Genomic DNA, 16,909 nt, shown 5'->3' on the forward strand with positions numbered 1-16,909 from the left:
GCTCAGTCACAAGTTTCCCCCCAAAGCCGGAGGAGTGTCTGCTCCATGACTGCTGATCTCACTCTTCTACAGGGTTCTATGTTCAAATATTTCTAATCATTATTTTACAGAGCAAAGCATGCAGATGAGGTTTTATACAAAGTTTTCATGAATTTGAAGCAGTAACTTTAAGCACTTATTAATGTGAAACTTCTGCATGATGTTAATATATTTCCACAATTCAGCACAACAAAGTAAGATGAGTGACAGAAAATAATAATTTGACATCAGATTAGACAGAAGTGTTTCAGGGAGGGAGGTTTCAAATAAATAAACAGTTTTTGGAAATCCACGCATTTCCACACATGTAGGATAAGCTGAGATCTAATGATCCCTGAGGGGGAATTAAATATACATGAACATGCAAACACATTTAAACATAAAAGCAAATCCATAAACACGCAGACGCACACATAAACACAGCAGCACTTTTTTCTGATCTATCAGGCCAACAGGCACCTCTGTGTCCTTCTCTCAGCAGAGTCGGTTTATGCAGCGTGTGATTTATGAAGCTGCTGCGAGCAGCCAAAACAACGCCTCTGACCTGCTTTCCCACAGTTCTCCACTCATCTGTCTATCAGCAGACGCTGTGTGGAGAATCTTTATTTACAGGTGGTGCAGCAGACGACCTGCGTCAAACGGCGTACGGATGCAAAAACACTTGAGAGGCTCTTTCAGCATATTTAAGTGTTGGATTTGCAGGATTTCTACGTTACCCCACACAAACAGAGCCGCCAAGATTAGAAGAGTTCAGCTCTGTTTATAATGTGTTTTCACTGCTGAGCTGTCACTCCAGCTTAATTGCCCCAACGCCTTAAAGTTCACTTGTCCTCTTAAACTATGTTGAGATTTATTTTTTTTTTGCATTCACTAACAAATTGGAGGTGAAACACACAAGATGGAATGATGTTGCTCTGAGCGAGAGACAGGAGGGGAAGTTTGAAAAGTTTGGCCGAGGAGCAGAAAGTAATCTGTGGAACAGAAAAACAGGAGAGCAGTAAGTGAACAACAGGAACGGGATCAGACTGAAGGATTAAGACCTGCAGACCTGGACCTGGAACGAGCAGGTCATTGGCAGGATGAGCAGGATGAGCCTGTCCTCCCCTAAAAAATGACCCTGCAGGTCGTTTGTTCAAGTGTCTCATTGTGAAGTGACCTTCAGCCGAGCAGTGAGACGCCGTCAGTCTCCTCTGTTTGTGTTTCAGCCCTCTGGTGGCTGTAATCATTATAACTGAACCTGAAGCCCCGAGAGTCAGACTACTTTATGTTCTGTGATTGGAGAGTAGAAAAAACAAATTGTGGTCCACCTCTGAGGCCAAATCCAGTATTTTCTGATCACTGTTTATTGTAATAATATTGATGGATGTTTCTTTTTGTTCAGAAGGAGAAGGAAGGTTTCTCCTGGAAGTCCGACATGTCTAACCGGCATTCAGGCTCCACTTTTTTAGAAAATCTTGATCTGATTTAACAGAAGTAGTTCTTAATACCCCTTTAAAAAAAAAAAAAAAGTATCCAAATCAGTGAATATAAATGTATGACAGGGCCGAGACGAGCCGTCACTTTCACACTAACGGGCAACTTTTCATTCCCAACTAACCGAAGTACCTGAGAGAAGCCACAAGAGGGGGACACACAGGAAAGCCCCAGATAAGAAGGTTCTGGGTTCAAACCAGGAGACAAGATCCAAGTGGAAGAGTAAAAAAGGAGGTTTACAGGACGATAGGTGAAGCAAATCCACAACAACCGGGCAGGTAGCTAATCAGATCAGGAAGCAGGAAGGCAGTTTGGAGTGGCTGAAAGGAAACATAAACTCTGTGGCAGAGCCTTCAAACGAAACCCTTCAAAGCCGCGTTTGGCAGATTTATTTATTACAGGGAAATCATTAGTGGTGATGTATGTAAATGAAGAGGAAAATTCCTCCTTGCCAGCTTTGATTTGTGTAAAGGCAGCTAAGATGCAGCGGCAGAGTTCGACCAGTGCAGCTCTGCAAACAACTTCTCAATCTTCCCTTCCTCTCTGGATGTTTTCCCTCGACTCGTATCTACTTTAAATTCAATTCTGACCTGCGCCTTGACATTTCAACATCAGACGCCATGTGGTTTCACTCAAAGCTCTCACAACACGAATACAATATTCACTCTCACACATTATTTGCAGTTCAGAGGGGGCTGCCGAGCCAAAGCCGAGTCATCTGGTCTCCAGTTTGCAGGAGAGCCTCGTGGGTTCGAGGCCTTTCCTCAAGTTGGCTGGACGGACAAGTGAGGAAAGCCAACAAGCAGAGAGATTCTGCATCCTGTAGATGGGTGTGATGGGTCATCAGTGGTCGACCCCCCCCCCCACCGATACTTCTCTGCTTCCCCTCCTCAATGATTCACAGACTAGATGTCCACACCTCCCTCCCCATCGCCTCCTTCGCTCCTGATCTCCTGCCATCTTTCCGTCTCTGTCTCCAATGTCATTTGCTTTCAGACTATCTGTCTATAAACACATACACACATGTGTCCACACACACACACACACACACACACACACACATACACACAGCCAAACATCACATCACATCAAGACTCTTAGCAGAAACACATGTCCTGAGTGGGACTTCCTTAGATCCTAAAATGAATGCAGAAACAAATCGAAATATGATGTTCTCCATAATGAAAACTGAAAAACTAACGAACAGCAACAAAAAAAAAAGAACATTGTTTCTGTTTCCTCGATCTTGCTAACAGCTGGGAAACAAAAACCAACCCCTCGTCACCTCAATTTCTCCCCTCAAAGAGCGAGGAGATTTTGCAGAATTAGTTGAAATTAAATGTTGAATGAAAATATCCATTTTATCAAAAAGCTGAGGGGCCTAAATATGATGCAGCGTCGGCAGAAGCTGTCTGCTGCCTGCAGCTCTGCACAGTCGAACATTTTACTTTATTGTTCCAGTGAAACAGTTTTTCCATCCCTCAGCTTTTCTCTTAATTTCTCTACTTCTCTTTTAATGGATGTCATTTGTCAAAAGGCAGCGAGATAAACACACCAAGCTTTGAGGAAAGGAAGATGTTCTTTCTCTAGCAGAGGAACTTTTTGGATTGGTGTTGTTCCTCCTGTTTTCATTTGGTGAGTCTTAATTCGAGCCTCTCTGCATCAAATCTGTGAGTGAAGCTCGCAGGCTTCGGTCCAGAGCGACAGTCTGTCTGTATATTTCAGCTGTCACACTCTCTCCGTCACACTGTGCGTGTCGACCCACTGAGCCATGTTCACGCAAACTGCCACACACATGCTGACCCGCCCACACAGCCACCAGGATGCAGGGCCTGTGTGTGACTCGTGCAGTGAACCACACCTCGTGTTGGAGTCCGTTGTGAGTCCACTGAACCACAAAATGGGTTAACGTTGGCTCTAATGACGCGGGCCGAGTAATTATCATGTAAACATCTTAAATGAGTTAGACTGAAGCGAGGAGGGCGGGGTGGATTCTCTTTCATCTCAGGTCCTCCGTGGTGTTTTCATTCCTGCACACTCACCATTTACCTCGTGACACGAAGCAGATGCAAAGCAACGTGTTTAATAAAGAAGCGGAACGGCTGGAGGTGGAGGAAGAACGAGGCTCGTCCTCTGCAGCGATGGAGGAACAGCTGTTACAACACAGACAAATCGGCGTCATCAGCCTCACGTGACCTTCACTGCAAAAAAGCCCAATATGGGAAATATGTCAGAGCAGAGAAATTTGTGCGATTTCATTTTAGTTCATTTAAGCATTATAACAATCTGAGTGGAGCTGAGATCAACACACACTCATTCATTTAGTTTGCTTTTGTGATAAATGTACAAAATAACAGATTTTTGTTGGCAGATGATGCTCTGAGAGTCCAACAGAATTCATATTGTCTGAAAAATGATTTTGTTCAGCCAAAAAATCGGCGCTTCTATCTGCCTGTTTGGATCTGAAGCTTTGGTTCAGTCCCTCCTTAACCTTGACAAACCGGGCAGCCGTCCAGAGTTCACTTCATAGACTGAACCCCGACGGTGCAGCAGCTTCGGTGTCAGATACAAAAAAACAGAACAGCCAGGACTTCAAGTTTCTTCTCCCAGTTTCATCTGCAGACTATAAACCTGGACCTGATCTGGACTGAGTCTGTAAAGCTAAATCTTTAACCTGCTTAAGACTCTTAAATATTCATTCTATATAAGTAGTATCAGTGGTTGTGATGTAGAGTTAGGCTGTATTGAAGTCAATTGGAAAATGTCCCTATTTCTCACATTCTCAGTAAATGTTCTTATAATTTAATCAATGAAATACGATCCTGTTTTATCTAAATTTATTTGGGGGCTACTGTGTTGATTCTGGTTTAAAAAATAAATCAATAAATTACAAACTGGAGGATTCACAAAACGCTCTGTTGGGCTGCTGATTCCACAACTCTTATTTATTGATATGTTTAAATAACATCATTTGATGACGGCGTTCAGTGGAAGTTTGTGTATCGCAGCAGAAGTCGAAAAGTAGTTTCTCCCACTTTTCTCTATAAAAAAAATCGATCATGACCTTTGACCTGATGAGCAAATACTAATCTGCTTCTCCCCCTCCCCCTTTCTGCCAGAGGATGTGAGCAGCAAGATGGAGATGCCTTCGTCCTCCTACATCCTGACTGAAACCTCCGGAGACGAGTCTGTTAATGACCTGAGATGGTGGAGGGTAAAACGGGATGCTCTCTCTCTCTCGCCTGGTTTTGCCCTTGCTGGCTGCAGACGTGTCTCCTCCAATCTCAGATTTTCTTCACCTTTTGGACGTGTTGGGTTTCAGGTCACTGCCGGCGGCGCTCAACATGAGCTGTGACATCAGTGTCAAGCTGAAAAAGAAATAAAGAAATAAAGACAGAAAATAAAACTTTGGCTGTGTTTGGAGGAGAAGCCGATTCTTCACCTCCACCAGAGAGTCTTCAGAGAGCGCCTCATCATCCTGCTAAAGAAGAAGATACAAAACGAAGCAGTCTGTTTTCTATCTACAGACAAAGAAAGTATTGAAAGACATTTTGGCACCGAACAAAATTGTTGTTCAGAGAGGACAAAGTGAAAAAACAGACAGGGTCATTATAGGCCAGATTTAGTGTCTGGCATTAATGCAGGATCATATATATCTCGCTGTGTGTCCATCTAACACCCACAGTCCTCTCTGTCCATCTCAGCTCTGAGGAAACAAAACAAGGTCTGTCCGGAGCAATAAACACAATCCTTTCAGCATTTCTGCCATTTTCCTGGTTAGAACAAATTTTTACTGCTTGCTAACAAAAAAATGAAAGGAGATGTAGGAGGGGCGTGGCTACCATATGATTGACAGACTGCATCACCCAATCAGGATGGAGTAAAGAACAGTTCAGGTCACCTTATCCTCCAAATATGTGTTCTAATGGTTTAAAAAAAGGGAAACCTTTAAATATAAAATGAAAGTGAAATTCACCGTCAGCAGACTTTCACAAAAATTTCAAACATGGTTTTTGTTCCATCCTTCTTTTTTCCATCTGAAAGAGTCTGTTTGAAGCAGCAGCCTTCGGAGAATCATATCGCTTGTCTGCTCGCTGCTTTAAGCTGATTGTGTTATCACAAACGTCTAAACGTTTGTGTTGCTGTGATGTCTCCAACAGATTCTGCAGTTGTTGTTTTTCGTGACACATTCAGTTGACAGGATTTATGTGTCCAGCGCTCGGCCGCCAGGCATGTGGGGGCGTCTGAAACTGTCTCTGAGACTCAGACGGTGTACATTTTTATATTCAGTTCAGCTATACGTTCAGTGTGTGGGCGGATCAGGAGCACAACAGCGTCGAGTCAGACGGTGTCAAGAATGTGAATCACAGGAGGGAAGAAGTCTAGAAAAGGACAAAAAAATATGAACTGGAAAGTAGAAGGATGCGTCTGAAGGACAGCAGAAGGAGAAATAAAGAAATGATGAGAAATAATTGACTGTAAAGGTTAATGTGCAAATTAAAACCAACAAATCAAGAAAGCTTTCATAATTTGGCCTTGTGTGAAAATGGTGTGTTGATAATATGAGACAAGAGGTTCCACTCTGCCCCCCCCCGACCATCAGCACAGTTCAAGAGTATTAAAAGCTTGTATGACAGTTTAGGAATGATGAATTTATCTCTCCTGTTGTATAAAAATATAGTGGAAGCTCCTGAAAAAGGCTGAAAATGGAGCGTACACTTCCGTCTCCATCAAACCTCCCTGACGTCACCCGTCAGCCTGTCAGCGGCTTTTTTGAAACCTCCTGCTTGTAATTTGTTTGTCAGCCATCTTGTTTTAAGCCAGAAGGAGAGGGTTGATCTGAGTCCTGCAGTTCTTCCTTCCTCGTGTCTCTGTGGAATCGACACCTTCCTCCTCCTCACACTGATTTCTTTCTTTGCCCTGTGACTCAGTCAGCTCAGTAAATCCAGTCTGTCTAATCAATTAGCCACCCCCCTCCTAATGTGGAGGCCGTGAGAGGCCGTCCCGCTCCCCACCTGTTCGCCGCAGAAAGGCCACCATGACGCTTTGTGGAGGCGTCCACTGAAAAGTGACATGTGATAATGTGCGAAGGTTTTAATGAATCTCCACTCCGTGCTCCGAGTCCGGCGTCTGTCTGCGAAGCCCAGACGCTCTGAAACAAACCGATAAGACCGAAGAGGCCGCCTCTGAAAGCGTCGCTCCCTTTTTGTTTCTGCAGGAGGCCGCCTCGGTCAGAAAGTTGTTGCACTGCAGAAGTGACTTTATCCTTGAAGGCTGTTCTCTTTAGAATACAAATGATGCCACTAAATCAACAGAAGAAAGAGAAATTCTCCACAAAAAGAATCTGTGTAATCCAGCCTCGCCTGTCTTTGATAATGGCATCCAAGTAAACAAAGCCGTTCCTTAAAAGCTCGGAAACTGCATCCTCAAAGTGCTGCTAATTAAGTAATGGACACAGCTTTTTGAGGACGTTGCCAAACTGTCGACTAACTTAACAGATGAGAAACATCTTTGTTAACACAGACAGGCCCATTAGGCTGCTATAAGCTCCGACACCTCCGCCGCCTTAGATGGTCCGGACACGGAGCTAATGGCATTACAGGAGCGTCTGTCAGGATCCCTAACAGGTCAGTCTGGCAGCAGCTCACACTTGGCCGAGAGCTGTGCATCTGATAAATCCATATTAAGGAGCGAGGCTGTTTGCTTTCAGGAACATAAAGAGATGCAGGTGATGGGTGACGGGAGGAACAGAGTGTCCCGACCTGAATGGCTTCCTCAGCTGGTCCTGGAAGTTTGGACTCCGGTAATCATGACAGCTTTAAAGTGTCCAGGATCCAAACGCAGATATTTCTTGGCCTGTGTGAGCTCATTTTTCACTGTCAATACAAAGTCCTGCTCGATGGAAACCAACATGACGTCAGCCATTCGGTTTGTGAGCCTCCAGTTTGCAATTTGGATGTCAGCCATCTCTCTTTTTTTTGTTTTTTCAGACCGGAGGAAACCGTATTCAGAGGAAGAGGTGGAGCTGACTGGCTCTGTCGTGCTCAGGGTTTGAAACTAGAGACTGAGACCATAAACTCATCAGAAAAATGTTTCCTGAGCTCATAAATCAGGGAGCGGGAGGGACATTTTCCCATTGACTTCAATACAACCTAACTTCTTTTCACAGCTGATGGTCATTAGATGGACTGCAGCTTTAAGGCTCGTCAGCTTTGGCTTCACTTCCCATTTGGTAGAAGTTAAAAGTGTTTTATGTGCAACGTGGCACATTTATTAGGCCACAAATCTGAAAAAATAAATTCATCCAAAAATGTTTTCTTACACAACAATAATGAAAAAAAAAAACCACAAGGAAACTCCAAATGCTCAACAAAGCTAACACTAAAGATCATAATTATGATTGGCAATAGGATAATTTTATTTGTTATGAAATGCTCAGTTAGCTTTTCCTTTTTTTTTTTTTTTTTTTTTTTTATGGTCAAATTTTACAAAGTGAGCATTCGCAGTCCAGAAAGTGTTTCCAAGAACCGAGGCCATGATTGATGAAGACGTTTTGAGTCCAGCGGGGCTCCAAAAAGTCCAAAATCATCTCAGAAATGACTCCGAGGAGCTGAACCGCAGTCACACAAACACACTTCCATGGAAATCAGTAACACCGAGCTCGTCCTGGAGAAAATTCTCCTTATGATTGGCACGCAGACAGAAACAGCCTTTTTTCCTCTTTTCATTTAACTGCGACTTTCATAAAACACAAAAGGAACTTTTCATTCTGCCACGTGTGGACCGGATAAACTGTGTTTAATTTGTAATTCGGACAGTTCTTTGTCCTTCATCTTTTTGCCTTTCTCTTAAAAGAGCTGTAAGAATATCTAAATAGGTAAAATAAAGAAAAGTCGCTCAGAAGGCTCAAGAATATTTCTGAAACAGCAAACTGTGACGTTAAAAGCCTGCAGATTGGTGGTCTTTGGAGTGTAAATTGAATTTCTGTGGCGTATAAAAAAAAAGAAAAAGGTGCAGTGTAGGCCCAGTGCTCTGTTTTGAAATGCCAAGAGGATTAATGGCACCGATAAGTGGGGTTGGTGTATTAAGCTAAGTCCTCTGAGTGTTGCCATTTCTGTCTCATATTTTATCATTTGTGGAGCACGGATTTAAAGTATTACAAAGACAAAAGGAGAAAAGGCTGAAGAGAAACGGGGGGGATTGGGGCTTTGGGGGGAAACTGTGTGAAGGTTCAGATCTGAGCCTCAAGCACTCGCAAATGCACACTATGACTTTTTCTGCATGAGCGGAGGGACAGATCAGGGCTGCAGCGGGGGCAGAGGGCAGATGGCGCCCTTGAGGTGGGAGTGCAGAAAGGTGTGTGTGTGTGTGAAGGCGTTGGACATGCTGTCTCTGGCTGAGGTGTCGGCAGCACAGCAGCTCTCAGAGGTGAGACAGACAAAAAAGAAAAAACACCAGACCTCCTACTTTAACTGTTTCATCAGAGCTCCGCCGTCCCGTCGATGAAGCTTCTCCTCAGGTCACTTCCTGCTCGTCCTTCGGTGTGAAAACATGGAAACATCTTCACATCTGAGGAGTGTCAAGGCTTTTTATCCCAACTTCTTCATACAGTCCCTTAGCATTGAAGTCACATTTCACATTTCACAGCTTTGATCAACAGTTTTACTTTCCTTTATTTGGATATGATTGATTCATTATGTCGCTGTTTAAAAATATAACATCTCTGATATTGAGAAAAATATGTTCAGACCTTGTAATTCTGCAGAATGATGATGTGGGTTCATGTTCATGTTTAGAACTCGACTTGAATTTAACCTTTTTTTGTTGTTGTTGTTCAGGTTTTAAATCATCCGCCTTATTGGACGTTTTCTCAGAAGGAGCCAGAAGGTGGATCAGTGGTTGGATGTCTCCATCTAGTGTTCAACAGCTCTGTCTGGGCTGAAGGTCACAATGCCTTTTACATAACACACTCCTTTTTAAAACTAAAGTGTGCTACAGAGCACAACAATAAGATCGACACCAGAAATAAACCTGGACTCAACTCTGAGGTCCCTGAACTTGGAGAAGATGATGCATTAACTGATAAACGGAGCTGTTTGCTGTCAAAACAGCTTCAAATGTGCCTGTGAGACAACAAACCTTTGTTTGTTTTGTTTTTCTCACCCAGACTGACACATAATTTATAATCCTCAAAGGGGATGTTTCAATTTGTGGTTTAAATATTAATAACTCAGTGTTTAGTCATCCTCATGTATTACAGTTAAATGTCAAAATCATAATTAACATAAAGTCAGCAGCTTTTTTGTAATCTTCATTTTAACGATTGTGTTGTTTATAGAATCATTTCCTCCAGAATGTCTCCTGATATTTTCCAGATCAGATGTTTGACAGGATCTTTCTGATGAAGCCACAGAAATTGGATACAAAAGGTTAAAAAAAATAATAATTGCTGACCTGCTGAGGAACACTTCAGAGTACGAGCTGGCCTCCCTGAATCATGTCCTGCTACTCTAGTCCAGGATGACGGCCGGCACCACGAGGATGTCCGTGTCATTCAGGTCCCTGTGGATTCTTCCTGAATAAGAGCTAATATATTCAGGTAAAGTGGAGCCATTAAATTCTCAATTTCAGAAGTACTTAATATGATAACAGTGCAGGTAGACCAGAGCACTACTGATACTGGAGGGAATGTTTAAAAATCGAATGAATTCTGGACTTTGTGGCCCCGTTATGGTGCTGGGAGGCCGACAGGCCCCCGTCTCCTGCTACAGTATTATATTACTTTATAATCCTCTGATTTATTTGACAATATTATTAATATAATACACCTGGTTCACCCTAAAAGTCAGCCTGCTGATTGGCACTTCCTGTCACATGTGACGCGTTATCAATGTAAAAATGTTTTTCTTATGAAGAGTCTGGAGGCGGAACACAAAATAAACTTAATGTTTAGTTCCCGCTGAGCTGAATGAGCAGAGTCGGCGTGGGCACAGTGAACGTGGATGCTTTATCTGCATTACCTTCCTGGAAGGAGCTGATTTTGGGCTGCACGTGTGATTTAAACGGTTCGATGGCCGCTTTGATCCCGACCTGCAGGGGATCTCCATCCATCAGCCAGAGGAAGCTCTCCAGCAGAGGAACGCTGGACATGCTCCAAACTGGAATCTGTTGTTTGAAAACGTCAAGGTCTGGTGACTCCAGCTGGGGGGAGGAGGATCTATCTATCTATTTAACACCTTACCATCACACGTGTTCGACACACTGAGGGGTCAAAGCTTCATTTTCAACCTGCTGCAGGCTGAAGTTTCTGCACACAACCCCGTTTTTCACTTACGAGTTAACATCTAGAGGGAAACAGTCAAAGCAGCTTCACAACAGTTTGTCTAACTAACTCAAATTGTCAAAATGGCTCCACCGTCAGCATCCCTCCAACCAACTGCAGCCGATAATTTACTTAATCCTTAAAAAAAAAAAACACTTTTAAAATCTATTTGTAGAGGAAACTGAAGGAATTCATCATCAAATAGTTTTCAGTCCTCATTTAATCTGATGTATGAGCTTAACTTCAGATATTATCAGGACAACAATGATTTACACGTCTTCACATTTATGGTTCAGTGTAGCCTCTTTTCCTCGGATCAGAAAATCTGGGTTTTATATTAATTTTGACAAAAACCTGCGGATGTTAACTGTGCAGCACATAATAATAAAGGCTGATCACAGTCAACGCACTTTTACATTCACTGATCAGAAAACAGACTTATCCATCATCAGGCCGTCTGTCAGTCCTGTTTCTGAAAGCCATAAGCTTTTCAACATATATATGTGTGTGTGTGTGTTTTGTGGAGAATCCAGTAAAACCAGATCTCAAGCCCAGATTCCTGTTTGTCTCACACAAAAGAACAACTTTGATGCAGGTCTGAAGCGAAAAATTACGATTCCTGCGTCCATGTGGAGGCGTCTTGATAACAGCTGATGATGAATTCATAATTCACTGTTCTGCTTGTTGACCTCTGAAAGAGGAAACAAGATACAACAAGTTTATCACCGCAGTTAGCTGAAATACTTTAAATGGGTGTTTTTAAATTTTGCAGTCGTCCTTTAGTCCTTTCGTCCTTTAGCTGTAGGCGCTCATGAGAACCACCAGAGGGCAGCAATACAGCAGATTTTAACCCCAACTGCAAGAAACATTTCATCTGACCAGTTCTTCAAGAACAAGAAGCAACAAGTAGAACTGATGCAACAGTGAAATGAATACAGCTCCTAGTTCAACGGTTAAACTCAGTGATATTAAGATGACTCAGTCTTCATCTGTACTATTTTTCATTCAACGATTCAGCACAAAGGGCTGTAATATAATAAAGATAATCATCGTAATAAAAAGCACAATAACACGAAGTCAGGACAAGCTGTGGTCAGCAAGAAGTTGAATTCACACTACAGAGCAATAAAGATAAAATAAAAAAATAAAAAATGAAATAAAAGGAAGTGGAATGGAGGAAGGAAACAAAACTGAGAGTAAGAGCTGAAGTATATAAAGATAAAAACTTGTATTTAAAGGATGGTGTTAAAGAGAAAATAGAAAATAATCAGAGGGTGAGAGTCTCCAGGATTGAACAATACAAAGAGCATTTCTAAACTTATCAGCTGCCATCAAATAATGAAAATGATGCAGTTTGCTAAGTAATGTAAGAAAGAAAAAAGAAAATGCATCGGTGTCTGCAGAGAGGGGAGATTTGTGTGTTTGTTTAGAGTTTAGTTTAAACCATTAATGTTGTCTTCTTTGGATTATATCGGATTAGAGCTGCAGAGGAAAAGCCGTACAACATGAATGAACTGAAAAGCGCAGAAAAGAATCCAAACAGTAAATTTACAAGGCACCAGCGTCCCATGATGCAACAGCTGAAGAGCCAAAAAGTCACTGGCACTAAATGAAGAGTTTATCATGAACATGGGAACTTAACACCTCACACATCCTGCAGTTAGAGAAGAATAAAATGATAGGCGGTCCAATAACCAAATAAATGAAAACTATAGAAAGGAGCGTGTGCTCGTTCTTCATCTAAACAATGATTAACAACACAATCTCACCACCAGCAGTGGACACATGGACTTTAGATTAGGGTGGTGGTTGTTTTTAACATTATATAATGCGGGTCAAAGACTGTATTGTTTTCCTAGAGAACAGAAAAAAAGCTTATTTCTATAAGAGACGCTGGGTTTATGCTGTTGATGTTAAATGTCTTTCCTTCAGGATATTCACTAATGAGCCACTAAAGAAATGCTTACACCTAAAAACACGCAGATCTACAGGTGTCTCCACTTCCAGGTCTTAATGAGTTAAATGTATTCTGTTTATTAACATCATACGAGGTTTGAGGAAAGCATTTCTTTATTATTATTGTTATTCAGAGACAACAAAACAGTGACTGAGTCAAAAATATATTATTCCCAATGTAATTATGAAACTGATGATGTAGTGATGGCACTTTGTGTTAACAGTATTTTACAATTACAAAAAAAAAATAAAAATGTGAGGACGTGTGTGTGTTCTCACACCAGCTGCAGCTTTGTCTGTTCACACAGAGATTACATGAAACCTGAGTTTTCAATTTTTCAACATTTTACAATATTTTTTCATTTACATGATGTGCAGCTGCTAAAGTGGTTCATTCAGATTGGAGTTTAGTGTCTGTGCAGTTGTAGAGCTAATCTGTGTTGTTAGGTGTAAAAACTCATGTCAGCTGAACCTCCAGATCACGTGATGCAGCCGTGATGTGCCCGCTCTCAGATATCTCTGGCTTCCACGTGGCAGCTGCAGAATTTAGGAATTTAGGAATGGAAACAGCAGCTGTGACTTAACCTCCCTCTCCTTCACTCACTAACTTCTTTTATGGCCGACCCTCGATCTCCTTGTGCACAGTGACTTACAGTATTACTAAACTCTGGTTTGGTTTTAACATCGGTAACTGTTTCATTTTTTAAAATCTATAAAGAGAAGAAAAGTGTTGATCCCTGCCTCAGTAAAAAAAAACTGTTGAGAAAAATTAGCTCATCTCCTGGATGAAGGAAAGTCTGACGACCGCAGGCACTTACTGAAGATGATCCAGGTTCTCTGGAATTTAATCACTTTCCAATTATTGTTCCCAGATAAACTGACTTTTCATGATTAGTTCTGATTCATTTTGGTTATTATAGTGACCCTGTAACTTAAAACTAAACAATAAATCCTGAAAATATTCCTCATTTCCTGTCACTAAACTGAGCGGCGCTCTCGAACCACACCTTCTCCGCATGCTCCCTCCCGAGCTCCCACAGCAGCCGGATGGTGTGGACGCCCTTCTTGGATGTGATCATCAGATACTCTGTGTTTTCAGGTTGCAGGGTCGCGAAGTAGCGAGCATAAACCAGAGACTGCAAGAAGCGGCAGAGCACCAGCACATAGAGACAATCTCTCTCCTCCTGCTGGAGCGGGAGGACGCTCTCCCAGCCGGCGAGGACGGGTCCTCCCACCTCGATGGGGTTCGGGTGCTCCGTCATCATGTACATGATGGTGATGGCCAGCTCGTGGATGTAGTAGCCGCTGTTCATGTCCCCAAAGTCAAGGATGCCAGAAATCGTGTGGCCGTCGTTCCCGTCAGGCTGCACAAGCACGTTGAGGTCGTTGAAGTCGCCGTGGTTGATGCCTGTGAAGAGAAATAAAGGAAAAATCTCACCTCCGTTTACAATCAACACTGTTTGAAAGGAGGCGGCAAAGCAAATGTAACGAAAAAAAAAAACAAAAAAGCGGCGTCTCACTCACACTTGCGGAAGTTGGGCTGCTTGGGGACCACAGAGGTTTTGTACTGATGAATGATGGACTTGGCCATGTCCTGCAGAGGATCACCATCTAACACGCTGAGGTATTTTTCCACAAGGTCAACGTTTGACAGGCTCCAAATGAAACCCTCCCTCTGAAGCTCGCAGAGAAAAGGATGTTCCATCTGACAAAAACAAACAGACGAACAAAATCAAAACATGACGGAGTGAAAGGAGTCTGCTTCAGAATGGACCCTGCCTCTTTGTCTTGAACGTGCTTCTGTCCTCAAATGTCCCTCCTCCTCACTAAACGTTTTCCTGATGTCTGAAATACAACATGATGTTAATTTTTAGAGGGAAACAGAGCAGAAATGATGTTAACACCAAAACAACCAACTCAAAGTAGGTTCAAATGAACCCCCCTCCCTCAGGAGAAGTTCTATAGGTGATCACTGAATGGAAAGTAAAGCACTGTCCTGTTTTAATACCTCTTGCAGGGTTTTGTCCATCATGGCTGCCATCTTACCGGCCTCATACAGCAACTGCGGCGTTAAAGGAACCTTGGAAAGCGTAGTTCCGGGCAAATAAGTCAACAGCCGCACCAGGTACTTCTGAGGGCCATTTCCACAATCTGCCCGGGGTAAATACGGGTTAGTATTACAGTCATTTTTCCCTCTCAGAGTCAGATATGGAGAGCTACACTTTTTCACATTGATTAAGTGTAATAATATGAATTAATAATATCTATTTGTGTTACATACAAATACACAAGTTTTAAAAACAAAAGAATTCAAATATGTGGGAAACAGACGTGCTTCTGGAGTAGCTGGGAGGACAGACGTTGAGAACTGCACAAAAAGAGCTCGTTCCATCCATCAATAAATAAGATGACACACACAAACACACATCATCTGTTCAGTTTCTTGCCTGAGGGCCTTTTACTAATGAAGCAGAGGAGCTGCACCATGAACAAACAGATCTGTCCACAGAGCTACAGCTGCAACAACACAAACCACTACATGGCATCACAAAGGGAAGAAATTGTGTCTAAAAGCTGAAGGTTACATTAAAAGTACATTTCAGCCGACTTGACTTTATTGGACGTGATGATAACTGTTAAGATGATGTGTTTTTTATTAAATAACAGTTATCATTTGCTTTCAGGGTGAAAGCTTTGGTGTTTTCATGCCCATTCATGCCCCTGGATGAACTGACTCCATGGAGGTTTTTAAAACCTCTAAAAACACACCTCTGAGTACACGTTGTTTCCTGTGTAGTATTTTTTTTATGACACTTTAACATCAGTATTTTATTACTATTCTTCTGTCAAGCTGTGCAGCACTTTGGTGCTTTAGCTTAGAAAAGGCAGCTGACAGAATCCACCACATTGTTAGGTGAGTGCTGACAGAGTGTTCAGGAGCTGTGAGCCTGGGGGGGGGGGGGGGGGGTCACACCTGTTTCCTCCAGACTCTGCAGCTGTCCAGAGGTCGTGGGCTGCACCACCTGAGTGGGAAAGCCTTTCTGGCGCAGGAAGGTCATGGTGTAAGTCTGCATCTCTACCAGCTTGGGGTTCTTGCTGTCCTCCGAGTTCATAATCTTCAGGATGTATTTGCCGCCGTCTGCCGACGCCACAAAGAAGTTCTGGTCATCGTAGCTGGGCAGAGAGCGGATCTCTGACAGCGACAGACCGAAGAGCCGCTGCGTCACCTCACACGCCTGAGAGAGGCTGAATTTGGGGTTGGTTTTGTTCTCCGTCATCAGTGCTGAACCTGAACAGGAAGTAAAGACGTATTATAAATCAGAACAACGTACGAATAAAATAAAAAATCTCAATAAAAACAAACTTCTAGACCTACCTGGTCCAGCTGTGCGCTGAGGAGGCTGCTGGCGGATTTCCTGTCCTTCGGTACCTTCTTCTGCAGAACTGCAGCAGGCTGCGAACAAAAGCTGCCCCCTGCTGGAGGTTCTGTTTTTAAGCCCTTCATGGATCATAACAGGCATTAAAACATTCAGGGAGCGAACAGAGCCTGTCAGTGTCTGAGTAAAATAAAATGCATTAATGAACAGAACAAGGAAGTCATCACATTAAAATGATGAAAACAAATAAAGTAAATATTAAATACAGGAAAGGTAAATAAAGCTACACAAGACGAGAAATCACAATATTTAGGTTTAGATTTTAGATTTCTGGAGTCTGATGAAGAGAAAGATCAGTTAAATGTTGATAAATGTTAAATGTTAAAGGCGGTTTGATTATTGACGGGCTGAAGGTCACATACCAAAATAAAATATAATAATAATAATCATTAAGGAGAGGAGAGCAAAAAATACATTTCTGCTCGTCATTTCAAAAACAAGTCCCCTCTCTCTGCCTGTCTCCCTCTCTCTTCCTGTCTCTCCTCTCTGCCTGTCTCCCCTCTCTCTTCCTGTCTCTCCTCTCTGCCTGTCTCCCCTCTCTCTTCCTGTCTCTCCTCTCTGCCTGTCTCCCCTCTCTCTTCCTGTCTCCCCTCTCTCTTCCTGTCTCTCCTCTCTGCCTGTCTCCCCTCTCTCTTCCTGTCTCTCCTCTCTGCCTGTCTCCTCTCTCCTCCTGTCTCCCCTC

General features: G+C 42.7%; 1 protein-coding gene across 1 annotated transcript; it reads right to left on the reverse strand.

Moving 5' to 3' along the window:
• Positions 1-12,892: 12,892 nt before the first annotated feature.
• hykk.2 (hydroxylysine kinase, tandem duplicate 2) lies at positions 12,893-16,289 on the reverse strand. The gene is made up of 5 exons (XM_029500405.1): positions 16,167-16,289; positions 15,765-16,079; positions 14,799-14,941; positions 14,315-14,495; positions 12,893-14,198 (listed from the first exon to the last, which is right to left on the reverse strand). The coding sequence occupies exons 2-5, from the start codon at positions 16,066-16,068 to the stop codon at positions 13,756-13,758; spliced, it is 1,071 nt and encodes a 356-aa protein (XP_029356265.1). The 5' UTR covers positions 16,069-16,079; positions 16,167-16,289; the 3' UTR covers positions 12,893-13,755.
• Positions 16,290-16,909: the final 620 nt, after the last annotated feature.

This window comes from Echeneis naucrates, chromosome 4 (assembly GCF_900963305.1).
Source record: "Echeneis naucrates chromosome 4, fEcheNa1.1, whole genome shotgun sequence".
Lineage (NCBI taxonomy): Eukaryota > Metazoa > Chordata > Actinopteri > Carangiformes > Echeneidae > Echeneis > Echeneis naucrates.

What these genes read in the sequence shown, in the direction of transcription:
- hykk.2 (XM_029500405.1), bottom strand. Translation starts at nt 16,068, where the DNA reads ATGACGGAGAACAAAACCAACCCCAAATTCAGCCTCTCTCAGGCGTGT. An exon ending in GCAGAGTCTGGAGGAAACAG is followed by an intron (nt 14,942 to 15,764) that starts GTGTGACCCCCC and finishes TACCCCGGGCAG; the next exon opens with ATTGTGGAAATGGCCCTCAG. An exon ending in GCAGCCCAACTTCCGCAAGT is followed by an intron (nt 14,199 to 14,314) that starts GTGAGTGAGACG and finishes TTCTCTTCACAG; the next exon opens with GCATCAACCACGGCGACTTC.